Consider the following 22,934-nt stretch of genomic DNA (forward strand, 5'->3'; position numbering starts at 1 on the left):
TGCCTCAGCCTCCCGAGTAGCTGGGACCACAGGCGCCGCCACCTCGCCCGGCTAGTTTTTTGTATTTTTAGTAGAGACGGGGTTTCACCATGTTAGCCAGGATGGTCTCGATCTCCTGACCTTGTGATCCACCCGCCTCGGCCTCCCAAAGTGCTGGGATTACAGGCTTGAGCCACCGCGCCAGGCCCTCACTGTCCATTTGATCTTTAAATTTATGACTATTCTTGAGACATTTTTGTAAATTTTATAAATCAGTACAAAAACAAATTTCAGTCCAGTTTTTCTTCAAATTTTGTTTTATTCTGAATAAGAGGAAACAAATTAGGCTTCAAAAAGCTAGTTTTCTTCTTTTGTTAGTCTTAACTGGATATTTATATTGGTCTAAGACAGGAAGAAAACCTATTAAATTACCCCAGAAATATGCAGGAATGCATTATGTATGATCCCAATTGGTAAGACTTAAAGTTTTCTTAATTTTTATGTTTTATTTGTTTTTTTGTTTTGAGACGGAGTCTTGCTCTGTTGCCCAGGCTGGAGTGCAATGGTGCAACCTAGGCTTACTGCAACCTCCATCTCCCACGTTCAAGCGATTCTCCTGCCTCAGCCTCCAGAGTAGCTGGGATTACAGGCACCCACCACCACACCCATCTGATTTTTTTATTTCTGGTAGAGACAGGGTTTCACCATGTTGGTCAGGCTGGTCTCAAACTTCTGACCTCAGGTGATCTGCCTACCTCGGCCTCCCAAAGTGCTGGAATTACAGGCAGGAGCCACCACGCCTGGCCAACTCCTATGTTTTATGTTAAGCAGATAACTAATAATTACTAATTCGCTAGATATGTACCAAACACTTTCCTTCCCATTTATTCAGCATTCCTTTATTTTACTTTATTTATTTACTTATTTGTTTATTTTTTTTGAGACAGAGTTTCGCCCTGTCACTCAGGCTGGAGTGCAGTAGTGCGATCTCGGCTCACTGGAACCTCCACCTCCTGGGTTCAAGCGATTCTCCTGCCTCAGCCTCCTGAGTAGCTGGGATTACAGGCACACGCCACCATACTCGGCTCACTTTTTGTATTTTTAGTAGAGACGAGATTTCACCATGCTGGCCAGGCTGGTTTCAAACTCCTGACCTCAAGTGATCCACTTGCCTTGGCCTCCCAAAGTGCTGGGATTACAGGTGTGAGCCGGCCTCAGCATTCCTTTGATGCTAGGCACTGTGGTAGGTGCTGGGGATGTAAAATGAGTAAGAAAACATTGTCCCCATTGCATTGTGAAACATTGGGGTATAATTATCCCCACTTCACATCTGAGGAACCTGAAGCTACTTAGGTTTAGCATCTCGGCTAAGATCAGATAATTAGAGCTTGGGGAAAACGGAATTCAAATTCAAGGCTTACTTCAAAGCTCAACCTTTGTGCCGTCCCACAGACTACACTCTATACTATCAACAGCTACTATGAGGCTAGGCAAGGTGGCTCATGCCTGTAATCCCAGCACTTTGGGAGGCCGAGGGAGGCAGGTCACTTGAGCTCAAGAGTTTGAGACCAGCCTAGCCAACACGGCAAAACCCTGTCTCTACACATTTAAAAAATTAGTCGGGTATGGTGGCTTGCGCCTGTAATCCCAGCTACTCGAGAGGCTGAGGTGGGGGGATCGCTTGAGCCCAGGAGGTAGAGGCTGTAGTGAGCTGTGATGGCGCCACTACATTCCAGCCTGGGCAACAGAGCAAGACCCTGTCTCAAAATAAAAGAAGAAAAAAAAAAACAACGTTATTTAAGGGAACCCTTTTTATAAAGTAATAGGCACCTGTAATTTCTGTTTTTTACTTTATATTTCCAAATGTTGGGTTTTCAAAAGAGTGGCACAATGAAGGAAATCAAAAACAAAACAACAAACCTTGTAGAACCTTCTCCATCTAGGAGTTGATAATTGAATTAGAGGCACTTTTTCAAGAAATGTTATCAAAGCATGCAAAGTAACAAAGAATAGTTTAATACAAACAAAAATAGTAAATCCTGGAGTGAGCTTTTAATATCTGCAGCTTACTAAAAAGTTCACATACTTTCCAAAGCTCACTGGCTGCCAAAAGTTAGAATTTTATACCTAAGCAGTTTGTTTCCTAGACAGGAATCTAATTACAAACAGAAGATCCTTCCAGTCCTATATAAAATTCTCTGAGAGACAGAAACAATAAGATTTAAGGAGCCAAAGAATCAACAATTGCATTGACTCTCCATTTAAACAGACAAAACAAAACAGAAGGAAAAGAAAGAACAAAACAAAAAATATTCTGGCTGAGGAAACTTTGGAAAAATAATAAAACTTCAAAAATATTTTTTTATCCCATTTCAAACATTATTCTTTCAGTTAAAAAAGTGGTTTTAAAAATAATTTGGTTCTAACATTTAAACTTTTAGCAAATATAATTCTGTATAATTTTTAATCTATGAAAAAATAAATTATACTGTATGAAAGCAAAAAATGCTACAAATAACTATAACAACTTCAACGTACATAATCTTAGAGAAAAGTTTTATGAACACAATAGCCCCTTCTAATTTAGGTAATTTTTCTTATCAATATTCTCAATACTTCTATCAAAGTTAATTTCTAAATGTTGAAGAAGAGTGGATAGGATAAGTACCCTGAAACTTATTCCCCTTTTAGAACTTTTAAAAATCTCAATATTAAAGATGAACTATTTAAAACATACGTGTATTTCTACAATGAGGTTTTTTGTAGTTGTTTCTTAAAGACATGCTAGTGAATACCATGACGTTGTGAAACAAAACGTTTTGTTGAGCCAGATGGAATAGAAGAATGTACCTTACTGCTAAAGCAGAGGGAAAAAGACCTAAAACGAGTTTTGTGTACTTTCAGGTATAGAATAAGTTTGGGGGAAATAGCTAGGAATGCTTTGGTTAAAACATAAGCTGTCTTCGATTAATTCAAATGTTCTGAATTCAACAAATATTTATTGATTACCTACCATGTTCCAAGCACTCTGCACAACACTCAGTATTAACAGATCAGAAATGGTCCCAGACCTTTTGGAACTTACAGGGTAATGAACACATCCTTCAAAATTATCCTTTCTTTTGTGTGATTCCATGGTCATCATATACAAATTCACACTACCCAAAGCTTAGTACCCATAAAACAGTATATTACATTACCAAAATCAGCCTGCGGGTCAATGTATATACCCCTATTTAAATTAATAAATCATTCAGGCTTGCACATCAGTCTTTTATGAGTTTAGTTGAGTGAATCCTCAAAACTTAATCAATTCTAATTGGTTAGATGTAATTTCTGAAAATTCAAAATACAGTAGCTGGCAATCAAAATAGTAATGGACTATTTCCATTAAAAGATCACCAAAGTGAGTCTCTACTTAGTTTATCCCCTGAAAAAATGCCTTTATTTCATAATACCCTTCAAACTGCAACTAGTTAATCCATAAAACTGTTAACAATAAATGAGATATAGCATATGAGTGCTTCTGGAACTTTGTTTTTTTTTTTTTTTTTTTTTGAGACGGAGTTTTACTCTGTCGCCAGGCTGGAGTGCAGTGGCGCGATCTTGGCTCACTGCAGCCTCCGCCTCCTCAGTTCAAGCGATTCTCCTGTCTCAGCCTCCCGAGTAGCTGGGACTACAGGGCGTGCCACCACGCCCGGCCTTCTCAAACTTTAATGTACATACAAATCACCCACAGACATGTTAAAATGAAGACTGATTCACTAGGTCGGGGACAGCCAGTGATGTCCAGGCTGCTGTCCACGGACTACAAGGATACACACCTAGCACAGTGGTTGGCACCGAGACTACTCAGCCCAGTTAACTATTCCCTCCCATTTGTATATATCTCATCTCCCTTACTGATCTCACCTTTCTTGGAAGCAAAGACAATGACTTTTTCATCTTTGTATCTTTCAAAGTTCTAAGTAGAATGAATGCCTTATCTACATAATGGCATTAGATATATGTATTCTGAATGAATGGCATCCACCTTTTAACAGTGATTATTTCTTCTATGAGAATTGTTTCTCTGAATTTATTTTAAATAGAAAAATAGTTCAAAAGCTGAAAAATCAGGAAAACTCTCAATTTTAAAAACCGATAAATACTGTATTTGTACCATACTCCAGTGCGTTTTTTCTCATGCTGACCTAACCTTTTTTAAGAAAATAAATATCCATAATTACCTGCTAGTTTATCTCCTAATGGTTTTCCTTTTTTTTTTTTTCTTTTTTTTTTTTGGTAAATAAAAATAAGCCATCAATTTTTCAGGGAAAGTTTTAAAACCACCCTTTTCTTTGTATGCAAGGGCACCTTTGTAAAGTAATACCTATAAAATAATCCTGGCTTCTCGGATTAATATTATATAAAAATCACAGTATCCTTGTTATCAATAGGTAGACCGTTGGCACAGTTTCATGTGTGTCTTCGCCGATTTTCTGTGATCACCGGAACAAGTGACTAAATATCTCAGGATTCGTTTCTTCCCTTGTAAATATTAGCTGTTAACCTGACCACACTTGGTTCTGTGCAGAGAAAAATGGTTTGAGGGGGTGTTTTGAGCACTCCAGAAAGAAAACAAAGGAGGAATATTTTCACTTCCTACTTGTTTACCTTTACTGTTTTATGGCTTTTTGGATATTTTTGGGTAACACAATTATTTTTGAGTACCTAAGGGCATGGTAACCAAGGATCGGGTTTTAATCCTACCATTAATCACACCATGAATTGAAAACAACATGAAAGGTCTTGCAAATAAACGTAATCACTTTTTGGCGTCTCCGCACAGGCAACACACCGATGCCTCTGATCTGGCGACCTTAAGCCTCGAAGCGCAGTCCCGCCTCTGCAGGCGGCCACCGCGCGGGGCTGGGTGGTCCCCCGGGGACCGCGAGCGGTTCCAAGGTCTCCGCCAGATTTTGGTTTTCATCTTTATTAAAACTGCTGTTTAGGTGTGTGTCTTTTTTTTCTTTTTTTTTTTTTTAAGACAAGACAACAGGCCAGTTGCGCGACGCAAGCCGGCCGCGGGGCAGGCATTTCGGAGCACCGGGAAGCTCGGAGGCAGCGGCGGTGACCTCCAGACCGTCCTCCTGCGTCCTCATTAAGGAGGCAAAATGGTGGCCGCGAACGCCATCAGGCTGCGCCAGGGCGGGGTTTCGGCGCCAACACAGAGGATCCCGCCAGATTCTGGCGGCCAGAACTCCTCCTCACCCAGGCCACCCCCCGGGGCCCACAGCCTGGACCGCTACGGGCGTGGCACCTGCGGCACCGAGACCCCCGGCGAGGGTGTGGAGGCGGCGACGACTTCCCCGCGACAGTGAACAACGACGCCATTATCAGCACCCCCTGCCGGCGCCTCCGGCGCAGCCCGCGCAGGAGCCGAGGCCCGGCCTCCGAGGGAGGGGGAAGGAGGACGCGGCGGGAGGAGAGGAAGAGGGGGAGGAGGGCGAGAGGAGGGGAGAGAGAACAGGGCGGGAGGAGGGAGGAGACGGCGGGAGGAGGGAGAAGAAGGCGGGAGGAGGGAGAAGAAGGCGGGAGGAGGGGAGACAGGCGGGGCGGGGCGGAGCGGCAGGCCGGGCTGGCTGCGGGGACGGGGGCAGGGCGGCGGCGGCTGCTGCTGCTGCGGGATGGCCCCCTCCTCGGGCCACCCTCTCCCTGCGGCTGGGGACTCCAGATGGACGAGGGCCCACCCCACCCGGCGCTTCCCCGTGCGACCCGGTGTCGCGGCGGGCGGCGAGGCCAGCGGCTCCCCGTCGCCCCTACCTTACCTTCCCTGTCTTTCTCGTCCGCCATCTTGCTGCGGAGCCGGTCGCCTGGGAGATGCCTAACGATAACCTCGGCCGCGGTGTCCCGGCCTGCTCAGCGCCCCGCGGCGAGCCTGGCTTGGAGGAGGGGCCGCTCCGAATTCTGGGGGAGGAAGACCCTTGGGCGGGGCGGGGCGGGGAGAAGGCTCCGAGCGCGCGCCGCGTCCCCGCTTCCCGCCACGACCCTCGCGCTGGGGGAAGACCAGAAGCCGCGTCTGCCACCCGGCCCCCAACCTTGTCCCTGCAGACCCGAGGCCGGGGCCCGACTAGTCGCGGGCCTAGCAGTGTTACTTCATCACACGCTCCCCAGCCCCCCTTCCCTTATTTCTCATCCATTTGGGGACAGCACGCGCGCGCACACACCCTCGCCCCTCCTGTCCTGTTTGTGCGACGTGGCGTTGCTCGATTTTTGTTGTGAACTGCAGATTTTGAAAAGCGCCGGAGAGCTAGGTGAAGAGCTGGGCTCCCGAGGGGGTGACAGAACCAGCCCGCGGCCCGACCTCCTCCTCCCGCTTCCCATCGGCCCGGCTGCTGCAGAACGGCCGCGCCTGCCCTCCCGGTTTCTCCCGTCCAGTCCTCACCGTCCTTTCCCAGAGAAAGCGGCAGCACAGCCTATGACAACTAAGCTGAAACGGAAAAACTGGGCCGGGCGCAAGAGGAAACCAGAGCCATTCGACTATTATTACTAGAGGAGAGGAATAGCTGTAGAAAAACATGCGCAAAATAGGCACAAACATTGCGTCGTCAAGGCTGCAATGTCTCATACAAAATAGAAGGTTCTCATAGCAACAAAAACGTGCCCATGTTGTGCTCAGTGTTAACATGCGTTAAAATGTTCTTAGTTGTGAAATTTGACATGACCGCTGGTTAAAGTTACAATGGAAGTTTTAAATCCTGCTTTCCGGAAACTTTGCAGCCATAGCATGAGGTTAAATTTTTCTTATTTTCAGGACAAGTTTACTTATACTGGAATATAGTAAAGCTCTTTTTATAAAGAGCTTTGAATAAAATACCTAACGATGTGGTTCAAACGAACACATTTTCAAAACTAATTTTAAATGGTATTTCAGTGCATATGTTATGTAAAAGCAATTTATAAACTAAATTAAATTTTAAGAGCCTTCAAAATACAAAGTACTCGTATTTAATGACTTAACAGTTTTAATGCTTTTATTCTGTTTCTATAATCTCTCAGGAAATCCTGACTATATTTTTATTAAAATAACTTTTTCTGTAGAAGATACCCATTTGGTGCTGTGATCAGCATTCTGCCTGAAATTGAATATAAACAACTGAATCATTACAAAATGGCTCATGTTAGAAGATACTTAAAACGAATACAATCTTGTACAGTAAATTTTTAACACCCCAAAATAACGAAAAGTAATTATTAGCATTCATTTATATCTACATCTCAGTCAATATGATCTAAATATTTGTGTTTAAAGCCTCCCCCTCTCCATATAGATAATGAAGGGCTTTGAAATAAGTGTAGGAAACCCTAAGTTTGGTCTCAGGCTTGCTATTCATTCACTATGCTTTTTCGTCTGCTGTTTACAGTTTCCTTTTTCTGGAGCGTCTTTCTCTGCTCTCTCCCCCGCCATCATTTCAGCTTCCCACAAACACACATTTGTCCCCTCCTGGTTGTCATGCAGGATGACTGTCTTTGTTTTTGTTTTTGTCTTTTGTTTTTCGAGACAGGGTCTCGCTCTGTCCTCCGGGATGGAGTGCAGTGGTGCGATCTCTGCTCACAGCAGCTTCCGCCTCCCGGTCTCAAGTGACCCTCCCACCTCAACCTCCCAAGTAGCTGGGAGGAGAGGCTTGCGCCACCATGTCTGCTAGTTTTTGTATTTTTTGTAGAGACAGTGTTTCCCCCTGTTGCCCAGGCTGCTCTCAAACTCCTGAGCTCAAGCGATCTGCCGCCTGCCTCGGCCTCCCAAAGTTCTGGGATTGCAGGTGTGAGCCACCGTGCCTGGCCAGGATGACCTTCTCGAAGTCACCTACTAATTGAAGCTCTCCCTCTCAGCCTTTTCCTCTATGGCCCCATACTCATAGAGCCTCCCACATTGATTTGCAATGCTTTCTTTTTTTTTTTTTTTTTTTTTTTTTTGAGACGGAGTCTCGCTCTGTCACCCAGGCTGGAGTTCAGTGGCCGGATCTCAGCTCACTGCAAGCTCCGCCTCCCGGGTTCCCGCCATTCTCCTGCCTCAGCCTCCCGAGTAGCTGGGACTACAGGCGCCCGCCACCTCGCCCGGCTAGCTTTTTGTATTTTTTAGTAGAGACGGGGTTTCACCATGTTAGCCAGGATGGTCTCGATCTCCTGACCTCGTGATCCGCCCGTCTCGGCCTCCCAAAGTGCTGGGATTACAGGCTTGAGCCACCGCGCCCAGCCTGATTTGCAATGCTTTCGTTCGTTCACTTGTTTCCACCTGCCAAACAGTAAGGTCTTGAAGACAGAAACAGCATTATTCATTCATATATCCCCAGTATCTAGTACAGTTTTTCTGTTTGGTAATATATGTCTTAAAAATTAAGATAGGAATAAGTCTTCTCAATGACTTTTTTTCAAAAAAGACCCAGATTCAGCACGTACTGTGTGTAAGACAGACCTTCCTTTTACATTACGTTTTCTCATCAGTAAAAGTACTGGGCCAGGTGTGGTGGCTCAGGCATAATCTCAGCACTTGGGGAGGCCCAAGCGGGTGGATCACTTCAGGTCATGAGTTCAAGACCAGCCTGGCCCACATGGTAAGACCCCACCTCTATTAAAAATAGAAAAATTAGCCAGGTGTGGTGGCTCACACCTGTAATCCCAGCTACTGGGGAGGCTGAGGCAGAAGAATCGCTTGAACCCGGGAGGCAGAGGTTGCAGTGAGCCGAGATTCACCGCTGCACTCCAGCCCACATGACAGAGCAAGACTCCATCTCAAAAAAAAAAGTACCAGTATTTCATGTCAATAAAATAGAATTCTTATATAAACATATATAAATTAAAAATTATTTTGAGTTGAACAGATTTCTCTGTAAACCCCCCTGTATTTTTATATTTTTAAAACTAACTGTATTCAGCAAAGCTTTTTATTATGTAATTATTCCAAAACACATTAATCATTATTTCTCTGAACTCCTACAGCACATTTAAAACAGTACTGTTTCTCTAGGTGTGGGTGAGTAAAAAAATATTTAATATATGTTAATTAACTCCCCCATCCCCTGACCCTGCCAAGGTTTGAATAGGAGCCTACACCTTTATAAACTCTTTATATACCCACACTACCTAGCCTAATCAGGACACATATTAGTTGCTTCATACATACTTTTCAACTGCCTAATTTGCTGATTAGACATAAAAGTATATAATTCTAGAAAAGTTTCCACAAGGTGAAAATGATTATCCAAATAAAAAAGGCCCACAATGCCAGTGAGTACATTATCTGCATTATGCTAATATTTGCCTCCTTTCAACTCTGTTTGATTGTAGAAAACTGACAGATGATTATATTACACTTTTAACTCTTTAAATATTACTAGCTTGCTTTGGACTGTGGAAAACTAACTACAATCATTTTTATTCCTTAGAATATATTTTGCGGATGGGCACTGTGACTCACGCCTGTATACCTAGCACTTTGGGAGGCCGAGGTGGGCGGATCACGAGGTCAGGAGATCGAGACCATCCTGGCCAATATGGTGAAACCCCGTCTCTACTAAAATACAAAAAAAATTAGCCGGGCGAGGTGGCGGGCGCCTGTAGTCCCAGCTACTCGGGAGGCTGAGGCAGGAGAATGGCGGGAACCCGGGAGGCGGAGCTTGCAGTGAGCCGAGATCGCGCCACTGCACTCCAGCCTGGGCGACAGAGCGAGACTCCGTCTCAAAAAAAAAAAATACAAAAATTAGGTGGACGTGGTGTCGGGCGCCTGTAGTCCCAGCTACTCGGGAGGCTGAGGCAGGAGAATGGCTTGAACCCGGGAGGCAGAGGTTGCAGTGAGCCGAGATCGCGGCATTGCACTCCAGCCTGGGCGACAGAACAGGGACTTAAAAAAATAAATAAATAAAAAATAAATAAAATATATATATATATGTATATATATGTGTGTGTGTGTATATAGCTTCTGAGCTGTAGCTTGAGTAACTTTTAATATTGTATGCCGCCAAAGCATTTTTTCAGTTAAACATCTCATAATGATTTTCAGAAATTTAGAATCAGAAAATCATTTTTGATCCCACTCATGGATATATAAACTTAGGGCTAAATCAGAAAAGCAAGCACATAGTTTTAGACAATCACACTTATTTGATGCATTACTCCATGGAGTCAGATGGATACTTACAGGTTATGTCCTTTTGCATGCTTAAATTGATAGTGAGTTAAATCTGTTCGGACAGCCATCAGTGATGTGCCCATGAGGAACAGAGAAAATGTTTCTTTTGAATGCAGTTGACTCAGTTACCTAAGATGTGAGTGAAGTGGGAAGGGTAAGTGGTGTGAATAATGCAAAATGATAGTTTAAAAATCCTTCATGCCATGCTTACTTTCCTAATATGGAGATCATTGAAATCTTGGACTGCGAATAATTTTTTTTTAATGGATTTTCCTTGGGCATTGCCATTTACTAATCTCATGATCCTGGGCAAGCCATGTAATCTCTTTAAAACTTAGTTAACTCATAAAAATAGAAATAACAATGTCCAAACTTCCTATTTTAGAGTTTTCACGAGATGCAATAGATGTAACCGAAAGCTTTGAAAAGTTTAAAGGACTTGCAAGGAAATCTACTGAAATAAGCCCCCATTCCACCTGGGACGAAGCACTCAGACGCCAGACCCCACCTTCTGTCCTGAAATTCACCTTCCACTAGGACAGTTTGCTTTTCTAATGCTTCAGATGCACAACGGGAGATGTTCTGACTTTGGGGTTTCTACTCCTCACTGCTGTCATCTGCTGCCTGTAGGACATGCAGTCTGGCCTACACCATACAGCTTCTCATCTTCAGCTTGTGGCCCTTCCTCGTTTCCACCTTGCTATTCAGGAGGGCCCCGAAGCGTGTCTAGATTCCTTGAGCTGTAGATGCAGGACAATGAGAAGGAGGTAGTTACTTCTCTGGTCTAATTTCAGTTTCCTGACTGAGGGTACATGCCTTCCCTGAATGATCAACATCAAAAATATCCAGCCCTTCATGGAAGACACCAGCCCTCCTCATAGATGGGTCCCTGAACTTATGATCTCAAAAGGAAATCCTTATCAGAATACAACAGAACAAGGACATAGTTTCATCACAGAGTTATAATAATAAAAATAGTTCTTCTTTATTAAGCTGCATGAGGTACTTTGTATTGTATTAGTATTCCCGTTTCACAGATAAAAATACTACATCTTCACATAAATGGCTTGGTTAAAGCTCACAGCCAGTAATGAAGAGAGCTGGTTAGGAATCTAGTTCTGATTTCAGAGTCACTGTTTTGTTTGTCTGTTTGTTTGTTTGTTGTTTAAGACAAAGTCTCGCTCTGTTGCCCAAGCTGGAGTGCAGTGGTGGGCTCAATGCAGCCTCGACCTCCCAGACTCAAGTCATCCTCCCACTTCAGCCTCCCAAGTAGCTGGGACTACAGGTGTGCTAACCAGGATTAACCATGCCCAGCTAATTTTTTATTTTTTTGTAAAGATGGAGTCTCCCTATGTTGTCCTGACTGGTCTTGAACTCCTGACCTCAAGCAATCCTCCTACCTCAGCCTCCCAAAGTGCTGAGATTACAGGCATGAGCCACTGGGCCCAGCTGTCACTATGTTTTTCTGCTTCTTTATAAAATAAGATATCGTTAGATCCTTTTAATAACCCAAATATTTAGAGAAGAATGTTAAGGGCAAACATTCTCCACAGAATTAGTCACCTCTCTCTCTCTCTGCTTTTCTTTCTTTCTTTTTTACTGCTTCAAAATATGAACCCAAGCGTCTGGCAGAGACTCTTAGAGACTTTGAAGAAACCAGATAATGGCATGCACTTTGTCCTCGTCTGGAAAGACAACGAGTGGAACTAAACATCTGGCCAGATGCTGGCTCTTGGAAGGCAGGAGTGGAGGTGAAATTTACTCCTCCACCGTGAGCCAGTAGTGGGCTCTCGCCTTCATACTTCTCTTTCCTTCCCGCCTTTCTGCAGCTTTAGGTTTCAGGCCTCTCAGTCAAGAAGGAGAGATTTAATTGTGTTAAATTCTTGGCCCTGGACAAGATCATGTTCAGTGCCAAAGCTCGTTCAGGCTTTCCAGGGAGACCCGGCACAGGAAGCCCAGGCGGCAGGATTTGTGGGCAGCTTGCAAGTAACACTTACGTGAAACCACAGCTCTTAAAGCATTTGGAAAAGTCACACCCTGGCCCTGTTTCTCTCACAAGCACATGTTCCTTTCTGTTTCTCTTCAGTACAGACCGTGACACAGCGAATCACGATTTAATTCATTCCTCAAACACTTCCTGTCCCAAGCAGCATTTTTCAGGCACACTTATTGCCAGGCTAAGTCTCTGTTCTTTATTCACTGAAAATAAGACCTTAAAGATGAAGGATGGTAGCTGATCCAAAGATTCAATACGTGTTTATGATTGCTCACACAACCTCTTCCTCCTTATATGTAAAAATAGAGGAAAAGTGTAAAAATACGCTGTTAATTGATTTTGGAATGTTTTTTTAGTTCCAGCTCCAAAAATACATCTTCGAAATTAGGTTTCATTTATGTTAACATTTACAGCAGGAGGTGACGCTGCATAGAAGAACAAGGAAATGGTCTTAGAAGCTAAAGCGGTCCAGGATTGAATCTCAGTCCACTACTCATTAGCCAGAGACTTTGGAAATGTTACTTCCTCTCTGTAACCTCAGTTTCCCCATCTGTAAAATGGAGATAAGAAGATGATTCACCACTTTTGTTTTTTTTTTGGGACAGTCTCACTGTCACTCAGGCTAGAGTGCAGTGGTGCAATCTCGGCTCACTGAAACCTCTGCCTCCTGGGTTCAAGCAATTCTCATGCCTCAGCCTTCCGAGTAGCAGAAATTACAAGCGCGTGCCACCATGCCCTGGCTGATCTCAAACTCCTGACCTCAAGTGATCCACCCAACTCAGCCTCCCACAGTGCTGGGATTACAAGTGTGAGCCACCGCGCCCAGCCTCGATTCACCATTTTGGACCTGGAGGCAATCTATAGTTCTCTCTTTTTTTTTTTTTTTTTTTTTTTTTTTTTTTTGAGACGGAATCTCGCTGTGTCGCCCAGGCTGGAGTGCAGTGGCCGGATCTCAGCTCACTGCAAGCTCTGCCTCCCGGGTTTTTACGCCATTCTCCTGCCTCAGCCTCCCGAGTAGCTGGGACTACAGGCGCCCGCCACCTCGCCCGGCTAGTTTTTTGTATTTTTTAGTAGAGACGGGGTTTCACCGTGTTAGCCAGGATGGTCTCGAACTCCTGACCTCGTGATCCGCCCGTCTCGGCCTCCCAAAGTGCTGGGATTACAGGCTTGAGCCACCGCGCCCGGCCTATAGTTCTCTCTTAACCTGTGGCCGGATTTAATTTTAATTTTAATTTATTTATTAATTTTGTGAGGCACAGTATCACTCTGTCACGCAGGCTGGAGTGCACTGGCACCATCTCGGCTCACTGCAAACTCTGCCTCCTGGGTTCAAGCAATTCTCATACCTCAGCCTCCCAAGTAGCTGGGATTATAGGCATGCAGCCACCACATCCCGATAATATTTGTATTTTTAGTAGAGATGGAGGTTTCACCATGTTGGCCAAGCTGGTCTTGAACTCCCGGCCTCAAATGATCCACCCACCTCGGCCTCCCAAAGTGCTGGGATTACAGGTGTGAGCTACCACACCCAGCCTTGATTTCATTTCTCTGGACTATGTCCGTGTCACCATCCAGTGACTCGAGGGCCAATAGTGGTAATGTTTGGAGCATTTACTGTGTTTTAGGAAGTATGTCAAGCATTTTACATGGACTATCTTATGTAATCATCACAATAGCCCTATGAGAAATATACTAATATTTCCATATTAAAGATGAGAAACCAAGAGTTAAGATCCCCAAATTGCTTCTCTGAAGGGAGAAGCCTCTCTACTGCTCAGCCCTCCTCCCGGTTTTGCCTCAGAGTCTTACTCCGGATGTTTTCTTTTCCTCCGCGTATCAAGCCCCAGGGGCTTAGCCTGCTTTTCCCCCGGGAGGGAGGCACACACCATCCATGGGGTGACAGAGGAGGGCACTGTGTCTCCCAGTCTTTCTAACTTCCACCCTCCTTGCTACCCTTGAATGTAATCATGTAGGTATTTTTTTTTTTTTTAATTTAAAAGTTTTACCGTTCAGCTATGGGGAAAGAGATAGGATAATAAAATTAGCAAGCACAAATATTATAAAGGTTCTGGAATTTTAGAAAATTTTTACAAATATGCCTCCTGATTCAGAAAGTTCTTGAGTCCCTCTGAGATGGTAAGAGGGTATGTCTGACACATGGCACACATGGCTTCTCTGTCACCTGACCATTCCAATGCTGCCAGTACTATAATTAATTTTCCTCCCCAGAGTTTCCCCAGATGAGTGATAGTTCATGAGGCTCTGATAGGACAAGGGAAAAATATCCTGGGTCTGAATAAATAGTTATAGATACATGTATACAGTATGTGGATTTTTATTTTATTATTGTTATTATTATTATTATTTTGAGACAGAGTCTCTCTCTTTCGCCCAGGCTGGAGTGCAGTGGCGCGATCTTGGCTCACTGCAACCTCCGCCTCCTGGGTTCAAGTGATTCTCCTGCCTCAGCCTCCCAGGTAGCTGGGATTACAGGTGTCTGCCACCATGCCTGGCTAATTTTTGTATTTTTAGTAGAGAGGGGGTTTTGCCATGTTGACCAGGCTGGTCTCAAACTCCTGACCTCAAGTGATCCACCCTCTTCAGCCTCCCAAAGTGTTGGGATTACAGGTGTGAGCCACCATGCCCGGTCCACACTTTTTACTACTTATCTGCTTGTTGATTGTGTATTGCAATTTAAAAATCCACATACTGCCAGGCATGATGGCTCACGCCTGTAAGCCCAGCACTTTGGGAGGCCAAGGCAGGTGGATCACCTGAGGTCAGGAGGTCGAGACCAGCCTGGCCAAAATAGGGAAACCTAGTCTCTGCTAAAAATACAAAATTAGCGGGGCTTGGTGGCAGGTGCCTGTAATCCCATCTACTCGGGAGGCTGAGGCAGGAGAATCACTTGAACCCCAGAGGTGGAGGTTGCAGTGAGCGGAGATTGCGCCACTATACTCCAGCCTGGATGAGAGAGACTCCATCTCAAAGAAAAAAAAAAGAAAAAAGAAGTAAAAAGTGAATTTGTATTATGTTTTATATTATGGGCAATTACAATACTATTTTGAACTTTAAAATTGAGCAGAAAATTGAGCCAGACACGGTGGCAGTGGCTCATGTCTCCTTTGGGAGGCTGAGAGGCAGGAGGATTGCTTGAGGCCAGGAGTCCGAGGTTAATGATCTTGCCACTGTACTGCCTGCCTGCATGACAGAGTAAAATCTTGTATCTTTTTTTGTTTTTTTAAAGATTGCCTTATACAGGTGGGGCAAGGAAAAGAAATGGAGCAGAAAATGACTCAGTGCAGTACCTGACTTTGGCTGTGTAGGCCTGAATTATGGACACTTACACTTAATAAGAGGCTTAAGAATAACAATCAGTTGAGACTAAACATTCTTGTGAGTTGGAAGCTAACTCCTTACTAAAGTTTCACATTACCTAGTAACCACCCTAGAACAAGCATCTGCAACCCCATTTTCTTTTTTTTTTGTGAGACAGAGTCTGGCTCTGTCGCCCAGGCTGGAGTGCAGTGGCCGGATCTCAGCTCACTGCAAGCTCCGCCTCCCGGGTTTACACAATTCTCCTGCCTCAGCCTCCCGAGTAGCTGGGACTACAGGCGCCTGCCACCTCGCCCGGCTAGTTTTTTTTTGTATTTTTTAGTAGAGACGGAGTTTCACCGTGCTAGCCAGGATGGTCTCGATCTCCTGACCTTGTGATCCGCCCGTCTCGGCCTCCCCAAGTGCTGGGATTACAGGCTTGAGCCACCGCGCCCGGCCTGCAACCCCATTTTCAACAAAGAACATCACTACGCAATGCAGTCCAAACATATAAGGGTAAAAAATCTTCACGGTTTGGCTGGGTTTTTCTCTTCCCCCACCCTTGCCCCCCGCCGCTTTTTTTTTCAGGTCAGCTATATTTTCAAGGAGGTAAGGGAAGGTGTGAGATTTGGAAATGAATAGTGGTGACAGGAGAGAGAGGTTAGAAAAGGAAGTTATTTTTAGGAAGCCTTGGATGGAAGGGAAAAGTGAGTTGCATTTGGGGCATGGAGCTAGGGGAAGTCAGGCCAAGGGACAGCTGGGTAACTGTTGAAGGGTTTACCTCATTCTCTAGTCCCTCTCATTTCTTATGTATTCGTAATCCTTCCTCACCAAGTAGTAAAAGGAAGGCAGGCACAAACTCCTGGGGGGCTCTTGTTCATGTTAGCCTCCCTCCCCGTTGTTGGAGGGGGACGATTCACTCAGCATTCAGAAAATGCTTCTGGAGCACCTACTAGGTGCAGGACTGTCTTCTAGGTCCGATAGGGAGTACACAAACACCACAGCTGCTCTGCAGTTGCTGAGGTCCTTTCACAGCTGGTAACAATGACCCACCAACTTGAAATACTCACCCACCAAAACTACGTTCTCCTTCAAATGGTGGCCAGCATCCATACCATGCCCTCGCCGTGGCCACAGCATACCCAGCAATGGTTTGTATCTACCTTTTTAGAAAACTACCAACTGGCAACCCAAAACGCCAGAGAAGTGTCATCAGAATAGACTAATATTATCTTTCCCAGGAGACAAGTGGTGAGTTATTCCTATTTGTAAAAAGCAAGGGATTATGGATTTAAGTAATTTGGCTAAGTTTATTCACTAAGTTATTTTATTTTGGTGCCTTAAGTGGGTCTCAAGGCCTTTGAATTCATAGATCTTTAAGTAGAATATTAACTAGAAATTTCATACTAGTTACGGCTTATTTGAAACCAAATAACTGAACCTAGCACTTTTTTTTTTTTGCCTTGATCGTACAATGTTTTTCATGTTATTATATGATTAGGGCAAATACAATTTTTTTAAAACAGGATATAACGAAGAAATTAATACTTTTAAAACTAATGGCAACAAACGCAAAACCTTCCCTGAATGATCTTTAAAAACCACGCCTATGCAGAATTGAGGCTCATGTAAAGCTTCTTTTTAACGCTTTTCTCTTTAAAATATGAGTGCTCACGAGACTGTGACGCTGTTTTTCTTTGTATTGTTATTTTTTAATGATCACTTTAACAATGAACAGCATGACGGGAAAGCCAGGGCCCTAGACACCTGAATTTTATTTCTATTTTTGCTCCAGTGTCATTTAGGAATGCTAGACCTCTGTGCTTCCCTTTCTTTAAAATGGATATGACATTTTTACCACTTAATACTTATGCTTTGAAATCTTAGGATAATCATTGTCCTATTTTCCATAAGTATCACCTAGTAATAACACTAACAGAAGTTGGGGATCAAAAATGTGAAATAGGATCACCGTCTTGATCACTTTAAGGGCAAATTTCACTTCCAATCCAGGGCGTAGACACCTACATGCCCTCCGTATCTGCACTAAACCATAAATGGGCCAAACTCTCCAACCTTGACTGCTCCTGGCCCTTAATGCTTCATCATAGTCCGTAGCAAAACACTATTGCTAAAATAAAGTAGAAGACAGTGATCTCAGCTAGACACAATCCTATTTTTAAAGAGCACCACGCCTCAATATCATTCTATCTTTGCTTTTATCATTAGATTTTATTTTTAGGGCAGATTTAGGTTTACAAAATAATTAAGCAAAATGTAGAGTTTCCCTATGCCTCCTTTCTGCCTGCCTCCCCACCAGTCTTCCCTATTAGTAACATTTTAAATTAGTGTAGGCTGGGCACAGTGGCTCATGCCTGTAATCCCAACACTTTGGGAGGTCGAGGTGGGCCGATCACGAGGTCAGGAGTTCGAGATCAGCCATGCCAACATGGCAAAACCCCGTCTCTACTAAAAATACAAAAAATTCGCTGGGCATGGTGATGTGCACTTGTAATCCCAGCTACTCCAGGGGCTGAGGCAAAAGAATCACTCGAACCCGGGAGACGGAGGTTGCAGTGAGCTGAGATCACACCATTGCACTCCAGCCTGAGTGACAGAGCGAGACCCCCTCTCAAAAAAAAAAAATAATAAAATAAATAAATGAATTAGTGTAACCCCATTCTTTTCATTCTATAACAGGCACCTGTGCATGCACGTATGTGTGGGTGTGGTCTTGAACTTAAGGCCCCAGGCAATCCTCCCACTTCAGCCTCCTGAGTAGGTAGGACTACAGGCACACACCACTGAATCCAGTTTATTTGATAATATTTAAATAATTAGAGACAGTTGCTGCTTTTGCAAATAAGAAAATAAGTATTTTAGTGAGCTTAAGCAGTCAGACCTATTAGCTACCAACAGAATTACTTTGGCACCACTTATACCCAAACTAAAATCATTGTATTTGATAGGTATGCTTATATTTAAATAGCTATTCAGCTAGTTGGGGGCATAATTTGCAACAAACATGGTAAAGAAAGCCCTAAACTTGTAACACTAAACTGTAGACTGAGGTTCTACTCCTAACTCTTCCCTCAGTTGGTGACTTTGGCTGAATCTCTGTGGACTCTGAGTTGGATTAGAAAATCTGCAAGAGGGCCGGGCGCGGTGGCTCAAGCCTGTAATCCCAGCACTTTGGGAGGCCGAGACGGGCGGATCACGAGGTCGGGAGATCGAGACCATCCTGGCTAACATGGTGAAACCCCGTCTCTACTAAAAAATACAAAAAAGAAACTAGCCGGGCGAGGTGGCGGGCGCCTGTAGTCCCAGCTACTGGGGAGGCTGAGGCAGGAGAATGGCGGGAACCCGGGGGGCGGAGCTTGCAGTGAGCTGAGATCCGGCCACTGCACTCCAGTCTGGGCGACAGAGCGAGACTCCGTCTCAAAAAAAAAAAAAAAAAAAAAAAGAAAATCTGCAAGAGACCTTTCCAGTTCAAAATGTTATTAATTGATTAATCCTTTGTTTTCCAAAGTGAGTGGAAGGCTATTTTATGTGGCTCACAATTTTAATTTATTTGTATAGTTGTTTTTATTTTAAGGTGTATTTAAAAATCTGCCTCAAACTCAGATTTCACAAATATCATTGCTTAAGATGAGACTATATTTTAAAACTTGGTCAATTTATGTCAAATTAAAGAAAATGTTGGTATCTAATAGTACAAGTAACATGGACGTGACAAAAATCAGAAGTGAAGGGTGGCTAGGTGCGGTGGCTTACACACGTAATCTCAGTGCTTTGGGAGGCCAAAGGCAGTAGGGTGGCTTGAGTCCAGGAGTTCGAGGCTGCAGTGAGCTATGATCAGGCTACCGCACTCCAGCCTGGGAGGAGACAGAGAGAGAGAAAAAAGAAGTAAAGTGTATTAGTTCATTCTCGAATTGCTGTAAAGAACTACCCAAGACTGGGTAATGTATAAAGAAAAAAGGTTTAATTGACTCACAGTCCCACAGGCTGTACAGGAAGCATGGCTGGGGAGGCCTCAGGAAATTTACAATCACGGCAGAGGGTGAAGGGGAAGCAGCAGCTGTTACAAGGCTGGAGAAAGGGGAAGAGGGAGCAGGTGAAGGGGCTACACACCTTTAAACAACCAGATCTCGAGAGAACTCACTATCACAGGAACAGCAAGGGGGAAACCACTCCCATGATCCCATCACCTCCGGCCAGAACCCTCCTCCAACATGGAGGATTACAATTCAACGTGAGATTTGGGTCGGGGCACAAATCCAAACCATCTCATAATGTATAACTGAAAAACATTCAGGAAATACTGGATTAATTAATATATTAATCCATTCAAGACATCCATCTCCATGTCGAAGAGAGCTGTGTCCCAGAACTCTTTTTTTAAACCTAAATAATTTGGCTCAATTAACGAACAAGTATCTTGGAATTTACAGGTGAAAGAAAGCACAATAAGAAAAGTAGTAGGTTGGTGCAAAAGTAATTGCTGTTTTGCCATTAAAAGTAAAGGCAAAAACCACAATTAATATTGCACCAACCTGATACTATATCAGAGAAATGCTTGCAAGTTAAGTAGCACAGACCAAGAGCGATTAAATCTGATTCCAAAATACCTCCAACATTTCCTGAAATTAGACAGGTCTACGGGGCCAATTTGCAAATAAAGAGAAGCGCTGAATTAACCTGTCCTAACGTTTTTCAGTGTATAACAACCTCCTTATATTATTTGGCATATGTAATCTGACATATTAACCATGAACTTATCCAAGTATTCAAGTTCATCCATAGCTCTTTCCTAAGTAAAATGCTGTCATGATTCTATCTTTAGGCAACCTTATTCCCTGCAGCACCAACTGGTCTTCCATCTGGGAGGGCAGCAGAAATTTCTTTTTACATTTTTTTCATTATTTATTTATTTTATTGAGACAGGAGTTTCACTATGTTGCCCTGGCTGGTCTCGAACTCCTGGGCTCAAGCGATCCTCCTGCCTTAGCCTCCCAAAGTGCTGGGATTACAGGTGTGCTCCATCATGCCCAGCTTAGAAATTTGACTCTTACTTTCATATGCGATTTCCTTGCCTTACCTCAAGTATCTAAAGCATGTTTTTTGTTGTTTGTTTTTTTTGTTGTTGTTGTTTTCAGAGACAAGAGTTTTGCTCTGGTTGTCCAGGCTGGAGTGCAATGGCACGATCTTGACTCACTGCAACCTCCGCCTCCCGGGTTCAAGCCATTCTCAGCCTCGGCCTCCCGAGTAGCTGGGATTACAGGCGTGCGCCACCACACCCAGCTACTTTTTGTATTATTAGTAAAGATGGGGTTTCTCCATGTTGGTAAGGCTGCTCTCAAACTCCTAACCTCAGATGATCCACCCATCTCCGCCTCTCAAAGTGCTGAGATTACAGGCGTGAGCCACTGCGCCTGACCAGCATGTGGTCTTTCTTTAATCCCCATGTGGACCATATAAGTGCAGAAAGAATAATGCGTCTTATTCATCCTTATAAGCCATATACCTTTTTTCTTTCCTTTTTTTTTTTTTTTTTTTTTACACGTACCAGTCATCTTTTATTTGGAGGTTAATTCCCATTAGGACATGAAAGGATTCAGCAACGATTGAGATTGTGTTCCTCACGGAGGGGCTCGGGCCAAGGTCATGGGGTCGGGGGGTGGTGCAGAGCGTGTCCTCTTCAGTGGTATTTGCGGAGCCGCTCGTGCTTGAGATGCTTGTAGGAAATGCAGTAGTTGAAGAGCACGTAGCATGCCAGCACCATGGTAATCCCCGAGATGCTCCCCTTCCTCACGTTAACGTACTTGTTGTAGTACGGGTAGTAACCTCTTCGAAATGCTCCGAGAATGCCACTAGGGCTAAAGTCCCGCATCAAGATCCAGCTTGGCAGCTGCCCCAGTTTGACCTCCAGAAGTTTCTTGTCCTTCACTGGTACGACTGACGCCATCTTGGAGTCCTGGTGTCCGCTGTGCCTCCATATACCTTTTTTCAATGTCTGAAACAAATACTTGCTGAGCCCAAAATTTAGGTAACTTAATTATGAATAAAGCATGATCCACTTCTGCCAAACATACACTTAAGATATCAGTCATTTGCAAGTTTCATATGTTCAGTTTTCTGGATTTTTCCGTGTCCTAACCATAAGAAGTCAGAAGGCAAAGAATTTGGAGCATATGTCTCAGTTCCGCTACATAAGTTATAATGTAGTGCTCTACCCCTCAGTTCTTTTAGAGAGTGGACAGAAGGCACCACACGTAAACAATTATTTCTGTGGTATGCAAAGCTGTCATTGTGATACCTGCTATTTGATGCAATGTCCTGTATTCAAAGATTCCTTTACTAATCTCCTGTTTAAGTTTGGGCAGTCTTCATTGATGTATGCTGACTGTTTCTTTGTCAGAAAGTAAAACCTTTTTTTTTTTTTTTCTTAGCTCCTAGGAAAATCAGTCCTCAATTACAGTAATCCGCTTATCTCAAGTATTTAGTCATCTGTTGCCTCTGTTACTTTTAGAAAATGGTAATAGCTAATGTTTAGAATTCTATGTGCTAGGATCATAGCTAGCATATAGGACTTTAAGAGTCACAATGACTCTATGAATTGTATACTATGACATTTTAGGACACCATGACCTGGAGAAGTGAGACTTCCTGTCCAAAGACCCACAGTTAGTACAGACCAAACACAAGTAGCCTGACTCCAAAACCTGCACTGCTAACCACTCTCCTGTGTTTTTATCCTCAATTATTTTATTTCACACGGTGTTTTACAAATATATTTCAAGCTTTTTTTTCTTTTTAAAAAGGAGAAAGTTATTGATCCTAAATTATCAGTTGTGTCATAAGTCTTTCTCTATGTTTGTTGTTGTTGTTGTTGTTGTTATTTTTGTGTTTTGTTTTCTTTTGAGACAGAGTCAGTCTCGCTTTGTCCACCAGGCTGGAGTGCAGTGGCGCCATCTCAGCTCACTGCAATCTCTCATTCCCGGGTTCAAGCAATTCTCCTGCCTCAACCTCCTGAATAGCTGGGATTACAGGCATGTGCCACCACACCTGGCTAGTTTTTTGTATTTTTAGTAGAGACGGGATTTCACCATGTTGGCCAGGATGGTCTTGAACTCCTGACCTTAGATGATTCACCTGCCTCAGCCTCCCAAAGTGCTGGGATTACAGGCGTGAGCCACCGCCCCCGGCCTGTTTTGGTGTCTTTTGTTTGTTTGTTTGTTTGTTTGTTTGAGATGGAATCTTACTCTGTTTCCCAGGCTGGAGTGCAGTAGCACGATCTTAGCTCACTGCAAACTCCACCTCCTGAGTTCCAGCAATTCTCCCACCTCAGCCTCCAGAGTAACTAGGATTAGTTACTTGCCACCACGCCCGGCTAATTTTTTGTATTTTTAGTAGAGATGGGGTTTCACCATGTTAGCCAGGCTGATCTCGAACTCCTGACCTGAAGTGATCCGCCCA

At 43.8% G+C, this 22,934-nt stretch overlaps 1 protein-coding gene and 1 pseudogene across 24 annotated transcripts in view; both read right to left on the reverse strand.

The window, feature by feature from the left end:
* EFCAB2 (EF-hand calcium binding domain 2) overlaps window positions 1-6,531 on the reverse strand; it is a 165,601-nt gene extending 159,070 nt beyond the window's left edge. For 12 of the 23 annotated variants that reach the window (XM_077998088.1, XM_077998152.1, XM_077998073.1 and 9 more), the window contains exon 1: window positions 5,790-5,843. Coding sequence is in view for 10 of the 23 variants with exons in the window: in XM_077998073.1 (XP_077854199.1) it covers window positions 5,790-5,814 (25 nt within the window). In the remaining 13 variants the exon portion in view is untranslated. The other 11 variants (XM_077998093.1, XM_077998155.1, XM_077998142.1 and 8 more) reach the window with 2 other exon arrangements.
* Window positions 6,532-20,983: 14,452 nt separating this feature from the next.
* Window positions 20,984-21,450, reverse strand: LOC704076 (ATP synthase F(0) complex subunit f, mitochondrial pseudogene; annotated as a pseudogene). Its single transcript, XR_001441982.3, has one exon. The product of XR_001441982.3 is annotated as an ATP synthase F(0) complex subunit f, mitochondrial pseudogene (transcript).
* Window positions 21,451-22,934: the final 1,484 nt, after the last annotated feature.

This window comes from Macaca mulatta, chromosome 1 (assembly GCF_049350105.2).
Source record: "Macaca mulatta isolate MMU2019108-1 chromosome 1, T2T-MMU8v2.0, whole genome shotgun sequence".
Classification (NCBI taxonomy): domain Eukaryota; kingdom Metazoa; phylum Chordata; class Mammalia; order Primates; family Cercopithecidae; genus Macaca; species Macaca mulatta.